The sequence below is a fragment of the Rana temporaria genome, chromosome 5, assembly GCF_905171775.1.
Source record: "Rana temporaria chromosome 5, aRanTem1.1, whole genome shotgun sequence".
NCBI lineage: Eukaryota > Metazoa > Chordata > Amphibia > Anura > Ranidae > Rana > Rana temporaria.
Genome location: NC_053493.1, coordinates 59,938,517 through 59,956,003, shown reverse-complemented (window position 1 = coordinate 59,956,003; position 17,487 = coordinate 59,938,517). Strand labels below are relative to the sequence as shown.

At 43.1% G+C, this 17,487-nt stretch overlaps 1 protein-coding gene across 4 annotated transcripts in view; it reads left to right on the top strand.

Moving 5' to 3' along the window:
• EPC1 (enhancer of polycomb homolog 1) overlaps positions 1-8,760 on the top strand; it is a 118,105-nt gene extending 109,345 nt beyond the window's left edge. For 3 of the 4 annotated variants that reach the window (XM_040352631.1, XM_040352630.1, XM_040352629.1), the window contains 4 exons: positions 465-583; positions 2,931-3,072; positions 3,166-3,547; positions 7,165-8,760. In XM_040352631.1, the coding sequence (XP_040208565.1) occupies positions 465-583; positions 2,931-3,072; positions 3,166-3,547; positions 7,165-7,237 (716 nt within the window). In that variant the 3' untranslated portion in view covers positions 7,238-8,760. Of the gene's footprint in view, positions 1-464; positions 584-836; positions 1,665-2,930; positions 3,073-3,165; positions 3,548-7,164 lie in introns of those variants that run through there. The other variant, XM_040352632.1, reaches the window with a different exon arrangement.
• The last annotated feature ends 8,727 nt before the right edge of the window (positions 8,761-17,487 follow it).

Genomic DNA, 17,487 nt, shown 5'->3' with positions numbered 1-17,487 from the left:
TAGAACCCTTGTCAGTTTTTTTTTTATGGCTATCTGGTTTTCCATTAGAGGGTTTTCTCCTCCTTGCATATTGTCCTGCTTGCAAAGTTTTACCAGACAGCAACAAAGAAAATAAAATAATTTTCTATAGTAGAAAGGGAAAGGCTAGAATCCTAATCATCTCTTTAATTTTTGTCTGCATCCCTTTTGCAGATTTTCCATCACTTCCTGTCTTGTGAAAACGTATCTAATCTTGGAGCACTCTATCCAAAACTAGACCAGACTATATTAGTTTTGGCTTGACATACACTTTGACTAGTCTGTTTATGCAATGTAAACATTCCGTATCCAACTTTCACACATCTTAAAGTTTTTTTTGGCAAGGTTATTGTAATGTTTGTATTTTATATATACTGCTTGTCTGAAAATATGCATTTTCATAGTATTTTTTGAAACCTTTTCTGATGTATTATTGTTTATTTCAGCATTTACACCTGAACAATACCAGCAACACCAACAACAACTGGCACTAATGCAGAAACAACAGCTTGCTCAAATACATCAACAGCAGGCCAATAACAATTCTTCTGCCAACACTTCACAGGTAATGCATTTTTGTTGTATCATGTTGTCCAGTTCTCATTCAAATGAACATACACCACAATATGAAGATTATGTTGGGAAAATGTAACGTATACCTACATTTTCATTGTGTGTTTGTAATTGGCTTAGACAACTCTTTTTCTCCCAGAATTGTAGATAAATTGCCACATACAGTACATAAATATCACAGACTTATGTTTAGACTTGCATAGGATTATTTTCCTGCTCTTTTTATTTTATATTGAAATTTGCAGCTTGAAGTTTTGCCACCTAATTTATGATGTACAAAGAAGTGGGACATGCTCTGATACTTTGATTAAATGGACTGCATGTAGTGTTTTTGGTACGTGATCCTCTTTTCAAACAGCTGTTTTCTGTTTGCTAGTATGTCCTTTCTGAAAACTTGGGTTAGCCTTGGGGCTCATTTACAATTTTGTGTGTAAAGGTGCATTGTGTTAAGGCAGCCCATGAAATACCGTGGGCTGCCAACCCACTAAAACCTCCTAAAATTATCAGAAACACAAAATTTGTAATGCACGTGTGTTGCCTTTGTGGTTTTGGGGTGTCGTTCAAAATGAACATGTAATGCAAGTTCTACATTACCACAACGCAAAGATATAAATGGGCCCTTACACTTTGCAGTTTGTCTTTTATAATGGATCTCTGTAATAGTGGATGTCTATAAAGGTTAGAAAGGAGCAAGGCAGGAAAACCCTCCACTGTCGGCTGTAGTGAAGTGCATTATATTTTGATAAAAAATTAAATTATTTTTTTTAACAACCAGTCTCCTCCATACAAAAAAAAAATGCATGAAAAACATACTACTAGTGTGACCCTAGGCTCTTCAAAAGCATTGATGCTAAAGCATACACATAACAGCCAGGAAGCTAGCTTGTTCAGGCTTGGGTCAGCAGTGGCAGTCTTCAAAGTTCTCCCTAGTAAAAGTTTACATTTTTGTTTTCAAAATTTCATACAAAGACATTTTGAAGATGAAAAAAGTTTCAGAAGGTAGTTTAACCATTTGCCCTCTGGAAGATTTACACCCCTTCATGACCAGGCCATTTTTGTGATACAGCACTGCCTACTTTTAACTGACAATTGCGCCCGTGTTCATGCAATGCTGTACCCAAATAAAATAGAGCTTTCCTTTTGGTGGTATTTATTTTTGCGCTATAAACAAAACAAAAAAGGGACTGACCATTTCGAAAAAAACAACTCTATTTTTACTTTCTGCTATAAAACATATGCAGTCAAAAATCAAATTTTCACCAATTTAGGCCAATATGTATTCTGCTACATACATACTTTTCATTAAAAAAAACAAATCCCAATAAGTGGTCATTGATTAGTTTGCACACAAGTTGTAGCGCCTACAAAGTATGGGCTATATACTGGAATATAAATTCTAGCGGGATTATGTTATTGTGGAGGAGAATCGGACATTAAGTGACACTGTGGGCACCAGTGACACTAATACAGTGATCAGTGCTAAAAATTTGCACGGTCAGTGTACTAATGACTAGCTGGGAAGGGGTTAAATGTGTGCCTAACCAGTGTTTGTGTGTGCTGTTTTTTACTTGGATGTGATAAGAAATATCTATCACTGGTATAGGGAGGTCGGCAAGTAAAGAATTTTGGCACCTTTTTACTTAAATACTGTTGAACCAGTGGTCCTAGAATAAATGTACATATAGTGATTTCTGACTGTTGAAAGTATTGAAGTTAGTGAATTATAACCTCTATACAACTAACCTTTTCACAGGGAGATCCTTGTATTTCTCACATTGCAGGTTTTCGTTAAACCTTTTAATATTCTGACCTCATTGTGCGAAAGTAGTTTTCTCACTGAGAAACTCTTTAAAATACTTTTTTTTTTTTTATTATTATTATTATTATTATTATCATGGGTCAGCTTTGAAAACGCTGGCTTGAAGATTGGATATTTGTATCCAACCTTTTTTTTGTAATTGTTAAAGCTGAACCCTGGGGATAGGACAAAATCTACCCTTGCGGTGGCCTTGCACTGCAAGGGTAAATGCTTGTTTGGTCTGGGGGTGCAGTTCATGGTTTATAGTCCTGCATTGCATGCATGTGATGATGTAGAGGGATCACTCGGTCTGCCCAGAGCTTGAGAACAGTGCTGGAGATGGGATAAAGATAAATGATATACCTTATCCCTGTACCCAACAAACATTTTACCCTTGCAGTGTGTGGAGGGGGGTGAGACACCACCAGGCTAGAGTTTGTCTCATTCCCAGGGTTCAACTTTAAGCTATAATTTTTATTGTGGAGTTTTAGTTTTGACATTGGACTATTTTTAATGTATCTTTTCTTCCTTCCTTTTTTAGGGTTTTGTTTCAAAGACCTTGGACTCTGCTAGTGCACAGTTTGCTGTTACAGCTTTGGTAACGTCTGAGCAGCTGATGGCCTTCAAAATGAAGGAAGATGTTGTCCTTGGAATTGGAGTGAATGGCATCCTTCAAGCCTCAGGTACTGTGTGATGGTTTTAGTTTCTAGAGTTTTACTTGATCTTTATTATTGATCTGATGTTGACTGTTGACTTTTTTTTTTTTTGTGCAACAGGAGTCTACAAGGGCTTACACCTCAGTAGTAATACGCCTGCAGCATTTTTACACACAAGTCATTCATCTTCTTCATCTTCGACTGGTTCAGCATTGCTACAGCCTTCCAGTATAACACAGACTGCTACTTCCCACAGCACTCTGAGTCACCAAGTAACTGCTGCCAATTCTGCAACAACTCAGGTCCTGATTGGGAATAACATCCGATTGACTGTACCATCCTCCGTTGCCACTGTAAACTCTTTAAACTCCCTTAATGCACGCCATTTACCTAGGACTTTAAGTGCTGTTGCCCCATCTGCCTTAAAGCTGGCTGCAGCAGCAGCAGCAAACTGTCAGGTACCCAAGATTCCAGCAGCAACTTCTGTGGATGGAGTACCGAGGTAAGAATTATTGTACACCAGTGCTCCCATGTTGGTTTTTTATATTTTTGTGAAATGTGATGGTGGGAAATCCTTGAAAAGCTCCAGCACCGGCGCGGTCACATGCACGAGAGCCAGCACAGAAATTTGTGTGTGTAAACACACAAATCCCTGTGCTATCAGAGGACAGGAGACAAGATTGTATGTTTCTACAAAGTAGGAACAGCGATCTGTCAGCTCTCCTCCTAGTTAGTCCCATCCCTACACAGTGAGGGAACACAGTTAACCCCTTGATTGCCCCCTAGTGTTCACCCCTTCCCTGCCAGTGACATTTATACAGTAATCTGTGCATATTTATAGCACTGATCGCTCTATAAATGTCAATGGTCCTAAAAATGTGTCCGATCCTTCCCTTGCAATAAGGAAAAGGACCTATTTAGTTTGGGTATAGCATTGCATGACCGCGCAATTGTCGGTTAAAGCAACGCAGTGCCAAATTGTAAAAAGTGCTTTGGTCAGGAAGGGAATAAAATCTTCCGGGGCTGAAGTGGTTAAAAATGTTCCAAACACATGGCACCATTTTGGTGTGGCTTCAGAAATGTTATAGATTTTACAATGGATGCAGAAACTTCATCCGCATACATACATACATAGCTATAATGTTGCCTTGCCTAGATGTGATCTTCGATAAACTTGTGCATACTCTCATAAAGAGATGCACAGTCAATCATTAAAAAATTGCTATCTCGATTCAACACCCCTCACAATCTTAATCCAGCATTTCCACAATTCTATGTAGCAAGTGCAGAGCCATTCTCTGCTCAGAGCTTTCAAAGAAAAAAAAGCCAGCAAATGTTTATCAACATTCCTCAGTGCTGGGAGATGAAGAGAAACACTGTAACATTTCCTTCTTTTAGATCAAAGGGAAGAACTTCTGTCTGCAAATGTGGTCAGTTTAACCACTTAAAGTGGAGTTTCCATCCCAAATTTTTTTTCATTATTGTGCTCACTAGACCTAAAAAATTAAAACTTTTTTTTTTTTTTACTCATCTGGAAATGCCTGTTGCTATGCAGTCCTACGAAATCTGCCTTTGGAATCGCCTAGGATTCTGACATCATCTCCCTCTAATGCTCCTAAGAAATGTGTGTAGTCATTTCCCAGGATGCAGTGCGCTACCCAATTATCACTCCCCATCCAAAACTTCCAGGAAGTAAGTGCTTGTGGGCTTCACAATGCCCTTTTGTAATGTGTCTCAATCCAGAGCACTAAGTGTCATTTCTGTCTTCTGCCGTGTTCCTCCATCTGCATGAGTCCCTTCTGACAAGCTTTCCTGACATCAAGATAGAAGATGGTGGTGGTAGGAGAGCTCCAGCACACAGTCTGTGATTGACAGCCTTGGCTCTGTTCCTGTGTGATGTCTGATAGAGCCAAGTGGAGGGCAGGGACACACCCCCTATCTACAGAGTAACCCCCCCCCCCCACACACACACACACACACACACACACACCCTTTCTGGAAGCTCAGACAAGTGATATCAATTCTGGACTTTGAGCATATGTAGAGGGGAGATGGGCAGATTACTTATGTACAGGTACATATTTTATGTTGGAGGGTTTGTTTAATCTCTTTGTACCAGTCGCTTCACTGGGTGTATGGAATGGTTTACAACCACTTTAACAGAGCAGTTATTGCAATTACTTTCTTTGCGGTTTTGTGTGGGTTTGCTGTAACATGTCATGAGCCAAATTTTCAGAATTGCCCTAATCTTTATTCGCTTGCACAGTCTTGTGGCTGAAAGCCTGGACAGCTGAAGCAACCTGTAAAAGTGAGGCACCCTGCTTATAAGTCCACCATCATTAGATGGTTAAGAAATATATCCATTCAAGCTTGCACTTTCAAGAACCCATCTCTTGGTGGGTGGATGAATAGGTGCACCTATTCCACCAAATTGGTGGGTGTTTTCTGGACCTTCTCTGCCCCAGGCTCCTATAGTCCAACGTTTGTAAGGCCGCCACCTGGTCCTCTGTTGGTACTTTTTCAAAGCTCTACAAGCTGGATCTCCAATCTTCTGTGGATGCAGATTTTGCCCACAAGGTTCTTGCAACAGCACTCAAAAATTGTGTCCTTGTTGATGGACCTATTGGCACAGTTTTCCTTGCCTAGGTGTCACCACCTATCGTTTCTGAATACTTTGCCTGTGTCCTATAATATATGGACTTGGACTGCAGTACAGAAAAGACCACCCTCCTTTCCAACCCTTGGTTGCGATGTATTGCTCGCTCCAAAACTGAGGACTCACGGAGTGGGGTAGGGTTATAAAGGAGGCATCCAGTAGGCATGTCCTGGAAAGCTTGCCAGTGTCCAGTCCCCGAATGGTACCAGCCTAATAACCCAGAGTCTATGACCACAAAAGGTGTGTGTGTAATAAATAAATAAATACACACACACACATTACCAGTGAGGCCGCATTAAACTGAAACGCTTGCCGTACTTTCCTTCTCCTGTTTTTTTTTTTTTTTTATAAATGATCCGGTTCCCCCTATCCACACATTTGAACTGAATAGGGGAATCACTCTTGATTTAAGTCGGATACTTTTTTTATTGAAAAAAAATGTTTTGCAATTTACAAGACGAAAACATAAACCTGCCCACTAAACATGTATAGAATTACAAAAAAAAAAGTTTTTAAAAACTCTGATTATGCAATTTCCAGATTATACAATGGTAGTATTGTATTGTACAGTCAGAATGCAATGAGTAGTGTTGCCAACTAGCCAGTCACTGATCATTTGGGAGAAACCCAGCAGGCTGCTTATACATGGCTCAAACTTTGGCCAGTTCAGCAGGGAGCAGACGAATATTGATCTCTGTATGGCCAGTTTAACTCTTAAGTTATGATAAAGGAAATCATGATAAATATGTCCATGTATTATGCTCGGGTTTAACTATACCATTGCATATATAACAAAATATAAAAAATTGTAAATATTAACGATTGATAATATTTACAATTCTTAGCAGGTCTGGTAATCCAGGGTTTTATATAACTGGGCGGACGCTGTACAGCCCCCCCCCCCCCCAAAAGGTGACAAATGTGACACCAGAGGGGGGGGGGGTTCTGAAAAGCAGAAGTTCCATTTTTGGGTGGAACGCCGCTTTAAGTTACACGTAAAACGGCTGAATTACTCTAAGGACACAACCTTCTTTTTTTTTTTTCCTCTTTAATGGAGACTGTACATTTTCAGCTCAAATGCCAAGCTGGGGTACTTATGAAATGACTGTACACACCGAAGCATGGAAGCCCTCTGTATTTATCCTTACAGCTTTACAGTACACCGTGTTTGTACAATCCTGTGATATTAGGACAGGTACAAAATCCTTTTACCCAATTTTACAGACTTGTCATCGAACTAAAGGAATGCTAAACTATCCAAGAAGCCTCAGGCTTGGGACTGAAAAAAATACACACCCTGCCCTAGATGTTTACAGCAGTCAGAAAAATGTAAACCACTTGAACATGTCCTGCATAGAGATGAGTTGCCCCTAGATACAGCAGGTAGAAATATTGTGCCTTTTTTTTCTGTACTGTCTTTGTTTTCTATTTGCATTATTAAATGTATTTCTTTTTTTACACAGGGAAAACCATGACACAGAAAAGCCAGCATTGAACAGTATAACGGACAACACAGTAGCAATGGAAGTGACGTAGTTTCCACAGGAACAGGACTGCAGCCTTGGGAACTTGTTTAGGTGCTATGCATCAGTAGCATTATGAATGCAAGGGATGATGGGAACCAGCACACACACTGCGTTTCCATGGCAGCTGTGGGGACTCAACAGCAATGCACATCTCTCATGCTTTGATTTCTTTTCTTTTTTTCGTACTGTTAATAGGAAAAGAATAAAACATCTGTAAATTATGAATACAGCAATTATCTGTACAGTACTGCATATTTGTAATACCCTTGTATATATGTTACTTGAATACAGAACTGTTCATTTGTGATGCTTTGCACTGGGGGGGGGATAAAAAGAAAAAACGGGAAACAAAAACTGCAACAAAATAAGAGTGTGAGATTGTATAGAGATGAGAGAAGTGTCATCACATCATGTGCATGGTGCGGAACCTGCTGTTTTATCTATTTATTGTGCCGTGTTTACAGTTTTTTGTACACTGTACCTTCATTGGTTCCTGTGCTGTAGTAAATGTGTTAGGTAGCTGTGGACTCCTTGGTATTTTGTAAATGGTATAACATAACTTGGTTCCCCACCGGGTCCCTGAGTTCTCTGTGTATCATGTGAAGAAATGGTGACATACATACAGATTCTTAAGAAAAAAAAGGCATCATTTATTAAATGGGGAATGTACTCAATAGGGATCTTCCTTTTTTGTAATCTCAGAAGTTACAAGATAATAATGAAGTCTCAAATCTTCCCATCCCCCATTCATCTGTACGTCACGTGGGTGGTTTCTGGTACTTCAGGCACTAAAAGGTTTTGTTGCTGCTTTACAAACAAGCCCCCTCCTCCTGCCCCATCTCCTCCTACACCAAAAAAGTGTTAAATCAAGTATGCAAATGGAGTCCATTCAACTGGAGTTTTTTTTTTATGTTGTCTGCCCTTTTTTTAAGAAAAAAAAAAAACACTTTAAAAAATTGTATTTTTTTATTGTGTAATTGTTAAAAGACTTCATTCTTTACTTGTTCTTAAGAAAAAAGGATATAAGGGAGAAGAATGCAGTAATTGCTGTACGTGTATCATCATTCCAGTTTCTAAAATAGCCAGCTTTTTTCCTTTTTTTATTTTTTGTTTGTTCCCCGATTTTCTCTCCAGAAGGCTGCAGGGCCAGAACCACAACTATCGGGTGCCTTCCTTTCGGAAATATGAGCTCTCTTCTGTGAAGAGCATGGTACTTTACAGACTACTAATGCTTTGTCAGTAGAAAAGTCTGAATGCCCAGTTCCAATGGCATACATTGATCCATGAGGTTTTTTTTAAATCCTGGAAAACACATTGTGGAAAAAAAATAATTCTCACTAAATAAAAACCAGGGCATTACATGTTGACAAAACAGAAAAAAATGTGTGGTGATGTTTCTTTATTTCTGTATTAATTTCTGCTCTAAGTTCATTGTCAATTTCAATTCAATGTTCTGCACTTGTTTCTTAAATGGAAGGACAGAAAAGCTCCCACTAAATTAAGGAAAATATTAAAACACTTAAAAAAGAATCATTACATTGTCTCTACCTTTTTTTTTTTTCTCTCTTTAAATCTGTACAGTGGTGGTCGGTTTTTTAGGCATGTTTGATGCCTTCATCCCCAGTAGGCACTGTGGCTCCATCTGCTGGCAACTACTTACAATGTTGTTTAGTCAAAGTGGAGGCCTATGCATCGGAGACGCACCTGTTTGAGGTTGTAACTTAAGGAGAGCAAAGATTGGAGGAATGGGCTCACAAGCAGTAGCTCGTAGCCTTGGGCTAGAGATGCAAAGTTGATTTTTAATTAAAAGATTGAAAAATATATTTTCATTTATAGTTCTTTGAGGTTTTTGAAAAATTGTGAATTTTTGTGATTTAATGGTAAAGTATCGGATATTTTTCAGTAGTCACATCTTTTTTCTACAGGTAATTCATTTTTTTTTATAATGAGGTGTCTATGGGGTAGTTTAGTTGGAGGTTGAAAGCTTGGAGTAGATTTTGTAGGGGAAAGAACTTGTTTGACATTAAGACAACAGATGTTGGCTACCGTAAGGGTTTGTTCAGGTTCCCTTTCAGGAAGAGAAAGCGACCTTCTGGGTCCACCAGTTAGTCCACCAGTTACCTCTTTGGCGAGGAACATGGTGGATTTGGAGAAGAGTATAGGTACTCATTTGGTTTTGCTCTGAGGGCTTGATGAGCATAAGCTAGATATCATTCCTCAATTTGGGAATATGGTCTTGACGAATGTGAGTTTCTTGGATTAGGGCAATTTGGGTTTAGTGTCTTTGTAATTTCCTCAGTAAGCAGGACCTTGTTTCTGGCATTCACAAGTCCTCTTCATGCTAATGGTGTAAGGAGGGCCCGAGAGCTTCCTGCAGCCATCTTGTCGGGTGTGCAGTCAGGCTAGGTAGGAATGATGTTGGTGACAACAATTGTAGTAAGCCGCGCTAGGGTAACTCCCCAGACAGGACAATATCGGGAGCAATGAGTGTGTACTTTTGACTATATAATTCATGAAATTGCAGTAAATTGGGTTACGGAAGCTGCGTTTTAGGTCTAAAAAAAAAAGTACAGAGGTGGTGGAATCCCTGAAATGTAGGGCAGCTTTTCAACTAACAGTATGGAGAAGTATTAGCAATTAATCTCGTAGTGATAGCAGTTTTATGCAGGTAGGTAGTTGGCTGATATAGTAGGTGCTTAGTCAAATTCAAAACCAAGGAATAAAACAAAAAAACTGACATTTATGTAATCTACCTGCTCTGCCCAGGAAGGCGTGCCACCCTGGCATCAAGTAAATAAGCAGAAAGAGTAAAAGGACCACATATGCAGATGCGGGTATAATGGAACGACAAATTATGCTAATTTATATGTCTGTAGAAGCATTGGGGTGTCAATGCCTCCATGGAGGGTAAAGCAAAGAAGTGTGCCACAGACCGTTCATTTTGAGGTGTAAAACAAGACTAAGTGGTACATCTGCCCCACCGCGGGAGGCAAGCTGCTTCAGGCCAGCAAAAGAGGAAGGCATCTGGTATTGTGGATGTACAGTAAAAAAGCTTTTAGTTGTGGCTTGGCCCTGGTTCACACTAGTGCGCTTTGACATGCGATTTGACATGTCAAATCGGCGGCAATGTCACTGTCCTAATTGATGTGACACCGCACCCATTTCAAAAAGTCGTTTCTGTACTACTTTTTGCGATTTTTACATTGACATCTGTGCAGAAACCTGCACAGATATCGCAGCTGAAATCGGGACTGACAAGCGGGAGTGAAATCGTGTGAGTTCAGCTGAACTAGCTCAGCTTCATTCCCGCAGCCCAGTGTAAACCTGGGCTAAATGTGGTATTAAACCCAAAAACATTCTATTGCAGCTTATCAATTCTTAGATGTGATGGCTGCACAATTTTTATTTTTTATGCTTTCTTACTTTAATTTTCACCTGGTGATCTGGTCAGGGACTGTTTTTCAACAGAACCAGCTCTCTTGCAGATGTAGTAGTTAGAATTACTTTAACTCTGGGCTCGACAAATCCCGGGCGCCAGGTCGCAATTGCGACTTGAATTAGCGATCTGGCGCCCGGGGGAACCTGTGTCTCTGTGTGATCACGCAATCTCGTCAGGCCGCGCCGGCTGCTGCTTTGCGGCCTATGCTTGCCAGGGGCGTACCAAGGGGACTGGAGCGAGGCTGCTGAGGGGACGGGGCCACCTACGTCACTGCCATGGGGAGTCGGTAAAGGAGCTGCCTGGAGGCTGCATACAGTGCAGAGTGCACACGTCGGTCACATGACAACGGTGACATCACACACACAGTGTGAACAGTGGCGTTAAGGTAAGAGAGAGTGACTAAATGCAGCCACTAACCATTAGTGTTAGAATGTTGACGTCTATAGATGCAGGGGTATTAGTTTTAGCATGGACTTCGCAAAAAAGGGATAATTTTTGGGTGTTTAAACTGTCCACTCTTTTCGATATAAGGGAAACCTTTTCAAAGTTGTAGTCCTTTTTTTGTTCAATAGTAAAAATAAAAACCCAACCGGTGTTAATTTGTGTACAGTGTTGCATGACCCGAGTAATTTCCAAACCATGACCGCACTGAAAACAGACATAACGGCCTGGTACTGAAGCGTCCTATACAGGGGAAGTACTGAAGTGGTTAAACATCAAATGCAACCACTGTGCCCCATCAAACACAGCCACTGTACCAACAGTGCCGCCTGTCAGTACCCATTAGTGCAGCCTATCAGCGCACATAAGTGAAGGAGAAAAAAAACGTATTTGCAAAATTTTATAACAAATAAAAACAAATTTTTGTCTTTTGAAATATTCTGTTTTTTCGCTTAGGATCAGGCGTGAGCAATTCTTATTGCCCAACGACCCAGACATGCAGTTCTGGGTGCTGGGCAGCCGATTTAAAAAAACTGGCTCCTAACTTTTTCAGTTGGCGCCTAGATTCTAAGCAAATTTGTCAACCCCTGCTCTAACTGCAGTGTGAACTGGAGTTTGCCTTGAATTTGTTAGTGTATCTGAATCTACCAGTACATCTAACACTCCCCTCTGCTCAAACTGACAATGCTGCTGTCCGAGGGTATCCCTGTGCTCCTTCATCCAGAGTGGAGGCGCCCTAACACACGTGTGTTACTGGCCAGATCAATATGTGACACCAGATAGGAAAATAAAGGCCTTAAAGTGTTTCCAATTGTTTGGTTTATTTAAATAACAAACCTGTTTTAATTGCCTTCTCTGTGCAAGTTTTGTAAGTTAGTATGTAAGGGTGCATGGGTAAATAGGTCCATGTGGCAGTAAAGTAACCTTAACTGGGTTAAACAATAAACTATAACAAAGTACTTACAATATCTGGCCTTGAGAAATGTTGTGGATTACATGGCTCTGTTGGTGTCCACTTGATCCTTCAGTTGAGTAGCCAGGAGCTGTGTGTCTATACCTTGGAGCAGGTTGGTGAAAAAGCATGTTCTGATATTCAGCACAAGGTTCAATGTCAAGGAGGTTTAGAAAAAGTTTTGTTTGGCCAATCCATTGGGATCTGCAACAAGTTGTACTAATCCTGTGATCTCAACGGTTGACAGGCAAAGCTCTGTGCATAAGTGGTAGAGGTCATCTGAGGTTTTGAAGTGCACCATGCAGCCCATAGCTGTGGCAGAAAGAAAACTGCACTGGATGCCTCTGCCCCTGACATGTTCAGTAGTGCAAGGTGATAAGGGAGAGGTCCTTAACCACTTAAGAACCGGAAGATTTTCCCCCTTAATGACCAGGCCATTTATTGTGATACGGCACTGCATCGCTTTAGCTGACAGTTGAGATTCTGAAGGAATTTTTACACTTTTATATGCATATGTAGAAGAGCGCACACTTTATGGAATGTATGCCGGGAAGATTGGGCATCCATGCATAATTACCGTACACAGGGACTCTTATGCATGTGCAATGTAACTTCTGAGATTTACATGCATATAGTTGTGTAAAACAAATTTTGTAATGCAGGTCTGTGGGCAAAAATATGCTGCAGCTCCCGAATGCCACAACTACAGCTTTTATTCTAATCTGTATGCCCACCTGGGGAAAAAAAAAAAATACTACAGTGTGCTAGAGCCCTTGGACAATTGTGCACTTTCAATCTTGTGGTGACAATTTGGGGAAGGTCCTTTTCCATTCAAGCATTAGGGCTCATTCCTCCTGCTCCTTTGTGAATGTGTCCTAAGCCTTCATTCACACCAGTGACTTAAGCCGGGGTGTATTGCTGTTGCTGCTGTGAGTGGCTGTGTGCGGCCGCTAACCCTGTTCACTATAATCAGGGCAGCCATCAGAAATGTTTGGGTCCCTTACACAGCTTTAGACCTGCCCCCCCCCCAACCTGACCACCAACGTTCCCCCAGGGCTTGCCTGCTGGCCATCCCACCGAATACACACACTGGCCACCACACCTGTATGCACTCAGCCCCCCCTCACACCTGGTATATATGCCAGCCCCCCTCACACCTGTATATACGTCATCCCCCCAACCTGTATATATATGCCAACCCCCTGACGTCTGCAAATATGTCAGCCTCCCCTCACACCTGTATATAAGTCACCCCCCCCCAACCTATATATACAGGTCATTCTCAAAAAATTTGCATATTGTGATAAAGTTCATTATTTTCTGTAATGTACTGATAAACATTAGACTTTCATATATTTTAGATTCATTACACACAACTGAAGTAGTTCAAGCCTTTTTATTGTTTTAATATTGATGATTTTGGCATACAGCTCATGAAAACCCCAAATTCCTATCAAAAAATTAGCATATCATGAAAAGGTTCTCTAAACGAGCTCTTAACCTAATCATCTGAATCAACTAATTAACTCTAAACCCCTGCAAACGATTCCTGAGGCTTTTAACCTCTTGACCACCGCCCCATGTCAAAAAGACGTCCTCCTTTTTAAAGTTGAATATCTCGATAACGGCAGCAGCTGCTGCCACAACCGAGATATTCATCTTTTCAGGGGGCGGTGGTGTACACGATAACGGCGGTCTCCGCGGCGGATTCGCCGCGAGATCGCCGTTATCGGTGGCGGGAGAGGGGCCCCCCCCCTCCCGCCGCTCTCCCGCGCCCTCCGCCGCTTACCGGAGCCGTCGGTAGCGGCGGAGGGGATCCGATGTGTCCGGCAGCTGAGCGGGGACGGGACTGAAGGAGAAATCTCCTTCACCCGTCCTCCTAGCTCTGCTGGGCGGAAGTGACGTCAAAACGTCAGTCCCGCCCAGCCTCTTAAAGAAACATTTTTTTCTCTTATTGTCCATGGACGGACACAGCTCCTTAAATCTTGACAAGTGGGTTATGTTCCCTGTTTACAGGAGAGGACTAGGCAGAAACATGTTAAATAGTTAAATACATGTTACATTAACAGAGTTGAACAGCCCCGCCCAGGGGGCGGTCCCTCCAGACATAACCCTCCTCACTGCAGCTTGCAGCCTCAGTTTCGTTCTGCCTAGCAAAGGAGAAGGACGTATGGCTCCCTTTGGGCCCAGCGCCCTGAGGAGAAATTTTATTTTACTTTACTTTTTCTTGAAGAATCTTCTTTCAACTGTTGGCTGAGAGACAGGCTGGATATTATAGATCCTTGTAGTCTACTCAGTCCGACCAGCAAGCGTGGGCACACCTTTGCAAAGAGGCTTGGTCTGCCACGCCATACCTCATGACTCCTGAGGTGGCCGGTGAGCTTTGCTCCGAGGTCCACATATGACTGAGCTGTGGTGTTGCCTCAATCACAGTGGACCGGGCCGACAGCTACCTCCATTGCGGTTGTAGGTCTGTCAGGAATGCGTCAGCGAGTCCTCGCTCGGACGGGTAAGTACAGTCCCTCCTGCTTCGGTGGGTTGGTACAGCTGGGCATTCCTGGGGTTCGGGGGTCCCTTCCCCTTACTTCCCTGCTCCTTTCCCTTGCTGCATTGCTAACATTGCCGCTGTCAGGGGGGAGGGGGCCTTCCTGAGGGGACTGTGTTATCTGGCCTGTGTTTTTTCTTTTTTGTATTGGGCTTTCCTGTGAGGTAAAAAGCCCTGTGATGAGCACAGATGTTTATGATTATACTTCAGCAGACGCTGACTGATTGGTGACACCTGTAACGGTTTTGCTTTTTATGCTGTATCTGTGTCTTATCCTTAAATAAAACAGCCCTAGGAGGCTTTTCCTGTTTAAACACAGGTCCCTGCAAAAGTTACCTCACGGTTCTTTTCCTCACAGGCAGCGCTGTGCAGTCTCCTCCTGAGGGAGTCCCCTGGTTACCCCTGGTCAGCGCAGCAAGTGGGTGAGAGGCCCTGAATAGGGCTCTAGGAGCTTTTGTCTATTTGTATGGACAGGTGTGCATATTATAATACACACTATATGTAAATATTGGAGTCAGTATCTGGGTCCTTCCCCACATGCTGGTGGTGGCAGCAGGTGTTAGCACCTGTGATTCCCACAGAGTTTTTATTGTTAGTCCTGGACACAGTTTGTGCCAGGGTGGGGGTGGACTGCGGGCGGGCGGTAAAAGAGTGCCCCCTTCCCCCGTTATCCCCTGGGGAATGCTCTGTTATGGAGCCATGGACTAGGTACCTAGTTAAAAAAAAAAAAAAAAAAAAAAAAAAAGGCAGAATAAGGCATTTATGGGTGCGCTTTTTACTGCTGCAAGGGACTCTCCTAAGCTGCATAGTGCAGCTGGGTTTCCGCTGAGGGCTCGGTCTTTTTTGGATCACACAAATCAGACCGCTGTGTAGGTTTTTTCCTTCTGTGCCCTTCTTTGATAATTTCTGAGATGCAGAATGAGAAAAGCCACTGAGGGCTTTTGTAGTCCCTCACCGCCGGGCGGGAACCCCTACTTGTATGGATCTGACTGATAGAAGATCCGAAGTACTGACCCGTTCCATGTTTACCATGCTGGGGTCTGGCTTGCGGCCTATTGTGGCCACTACACTGGGGTCTCAGTGGTCGCTGGCGCTATTTTTTGGGAGATTTTTCAATTGCATTGAAAACTCCCATTGGCGCCCATTTTGTCGTAGCCACGCTATGGCGCAGCTTACATTGTGCTGGCCTTTTTCCTGTGGCCGCGTTCTGAACGCTCGGCGGCCATCTTGGAGTAGTCCTGACCCCTAGTGCTGTATACAACTCACAGAGTGAGCATTTGGCACCAGACAGTGGAGGAGCACCGACTCTCTCCTGAGGTTATTAGCCTAGCGGACCAGCTGGTCCAGGGCCTCATATAGGTCTGTGATGCTTCATTGAATGCTGCGCCCTTGTTATCCAGGGCGTCTGTTTCAGAATGGTTTTATGCACACGGTGGTGTAGTGCTTAACTCCATTACTTGGCAGCAAAAGAGTCATTGGTTCGAATCTGCACACTGACGCCAATCTGCCTGGAGCTTGCATTGTCGCTCCCTGTGTCTGTGTGGGTTTCCTCCGGGTACTCCGGTTTCCTCCAAAGACATGTGTGCATACACCTACATAATATACATACACACTATGTGTGTGTATTATTTAGGGGCAACCCTCCCAGGCCGTCAAAGGCCCAGCTGGGGGACTAATCTGTCCCTGGGTGCATAAGCCGATCACGCCGGCACCCAAATCCTGCCAATGTATATAGCCTTCCCTCCCTGTCTCTAGGTGGGAGGGGCGGCTTGCAGGTTCACAATTCAGTGAAACCTCCCTGCTCTCCGACTAGTGGGTCTGCGAGGTGGTCTCTTCGGAGTACTAGATAGGGTTTCCTCCTATCCACAGAACAAAGTTCTGTCCTTGTGTCTTCCCCTCCCGGCACGTCGGTCTGCCTTGGGCAGTGTGGGATTTGCTAAGCTGCAAGGTAATTTTACCTTTCCTGCAGGACGAGAGTTTTGGGGTTTTCTATGGGCCTCAGGCCCTAAATACCTTTGTGAACGTCGGGTAGTTCCGCATGGAATCCATTTGTTCGGTGGTAGCTGCGCTTCATCCGGGGGATGTCCTGACGTCCTCGGACATCAGGGACGCATACATGCATGTCCCGTTTTGCACATGTCACAGTGTTTTTTTCTGTGCTTCGTGATGAGAGAAGGGTCTCTGTCAGCCTGTGGCCCTCCCTTTTGATCTGGCGTCAGCACCATGGGTTTTCAGCTAGGAGCTCGCACTTATTTGAATTTTGTTGGGACAGCGAGGCTTTGCCTCATTGGCTACTTTGACGACTTTCTTCTGAGAGCAGCTTCTGTCTCCGACCTAGTGGATGGGTTATTCCCATTCAGACCCTCCGAAGATTCGGGTGGATGTTAAACGTTTAGGCCAGAAAGTGTAGCTCAGTGGCAGCAAGCCTGCCCTACATGTGTGCGACCCAGGGTTCAAATTATGGGCATGCTAGGTTCCGACTCAGCGTTTGAGTATCTAGTGTTGATCCAGACTCCTCAGTGGCAAAGGTCCTTCTTCCCCTGGAGAAATTGCAGACTCTTCAGTCTGCGGAGAAGGTATTGGCATCACGCAATCGGTCTTCTCTCCGGGCGCCTGCTGGTTCAGGGTCTGTGGGTAGCCTCCTTCAAGGTGGTACTGTATGCCCAGTTCCACACCCTGGTTTTCCAGTGGAACTACTGTCCAGGTGGTAAAAATCTCTTGTCTCTGAAATCATTAGATTCCTGTGCGCCACCTAGTCAGAGTCTCTCTGAGTTGGTGACAGAGATTCCCGACTCTTCGGTCCGGGAAGTTGTTCCTTCCTTCCAGTGGTCGGTGTTTACGACGAATGCCAGCTCACGGGTTGTGAACCTGGAGGTTCACAAA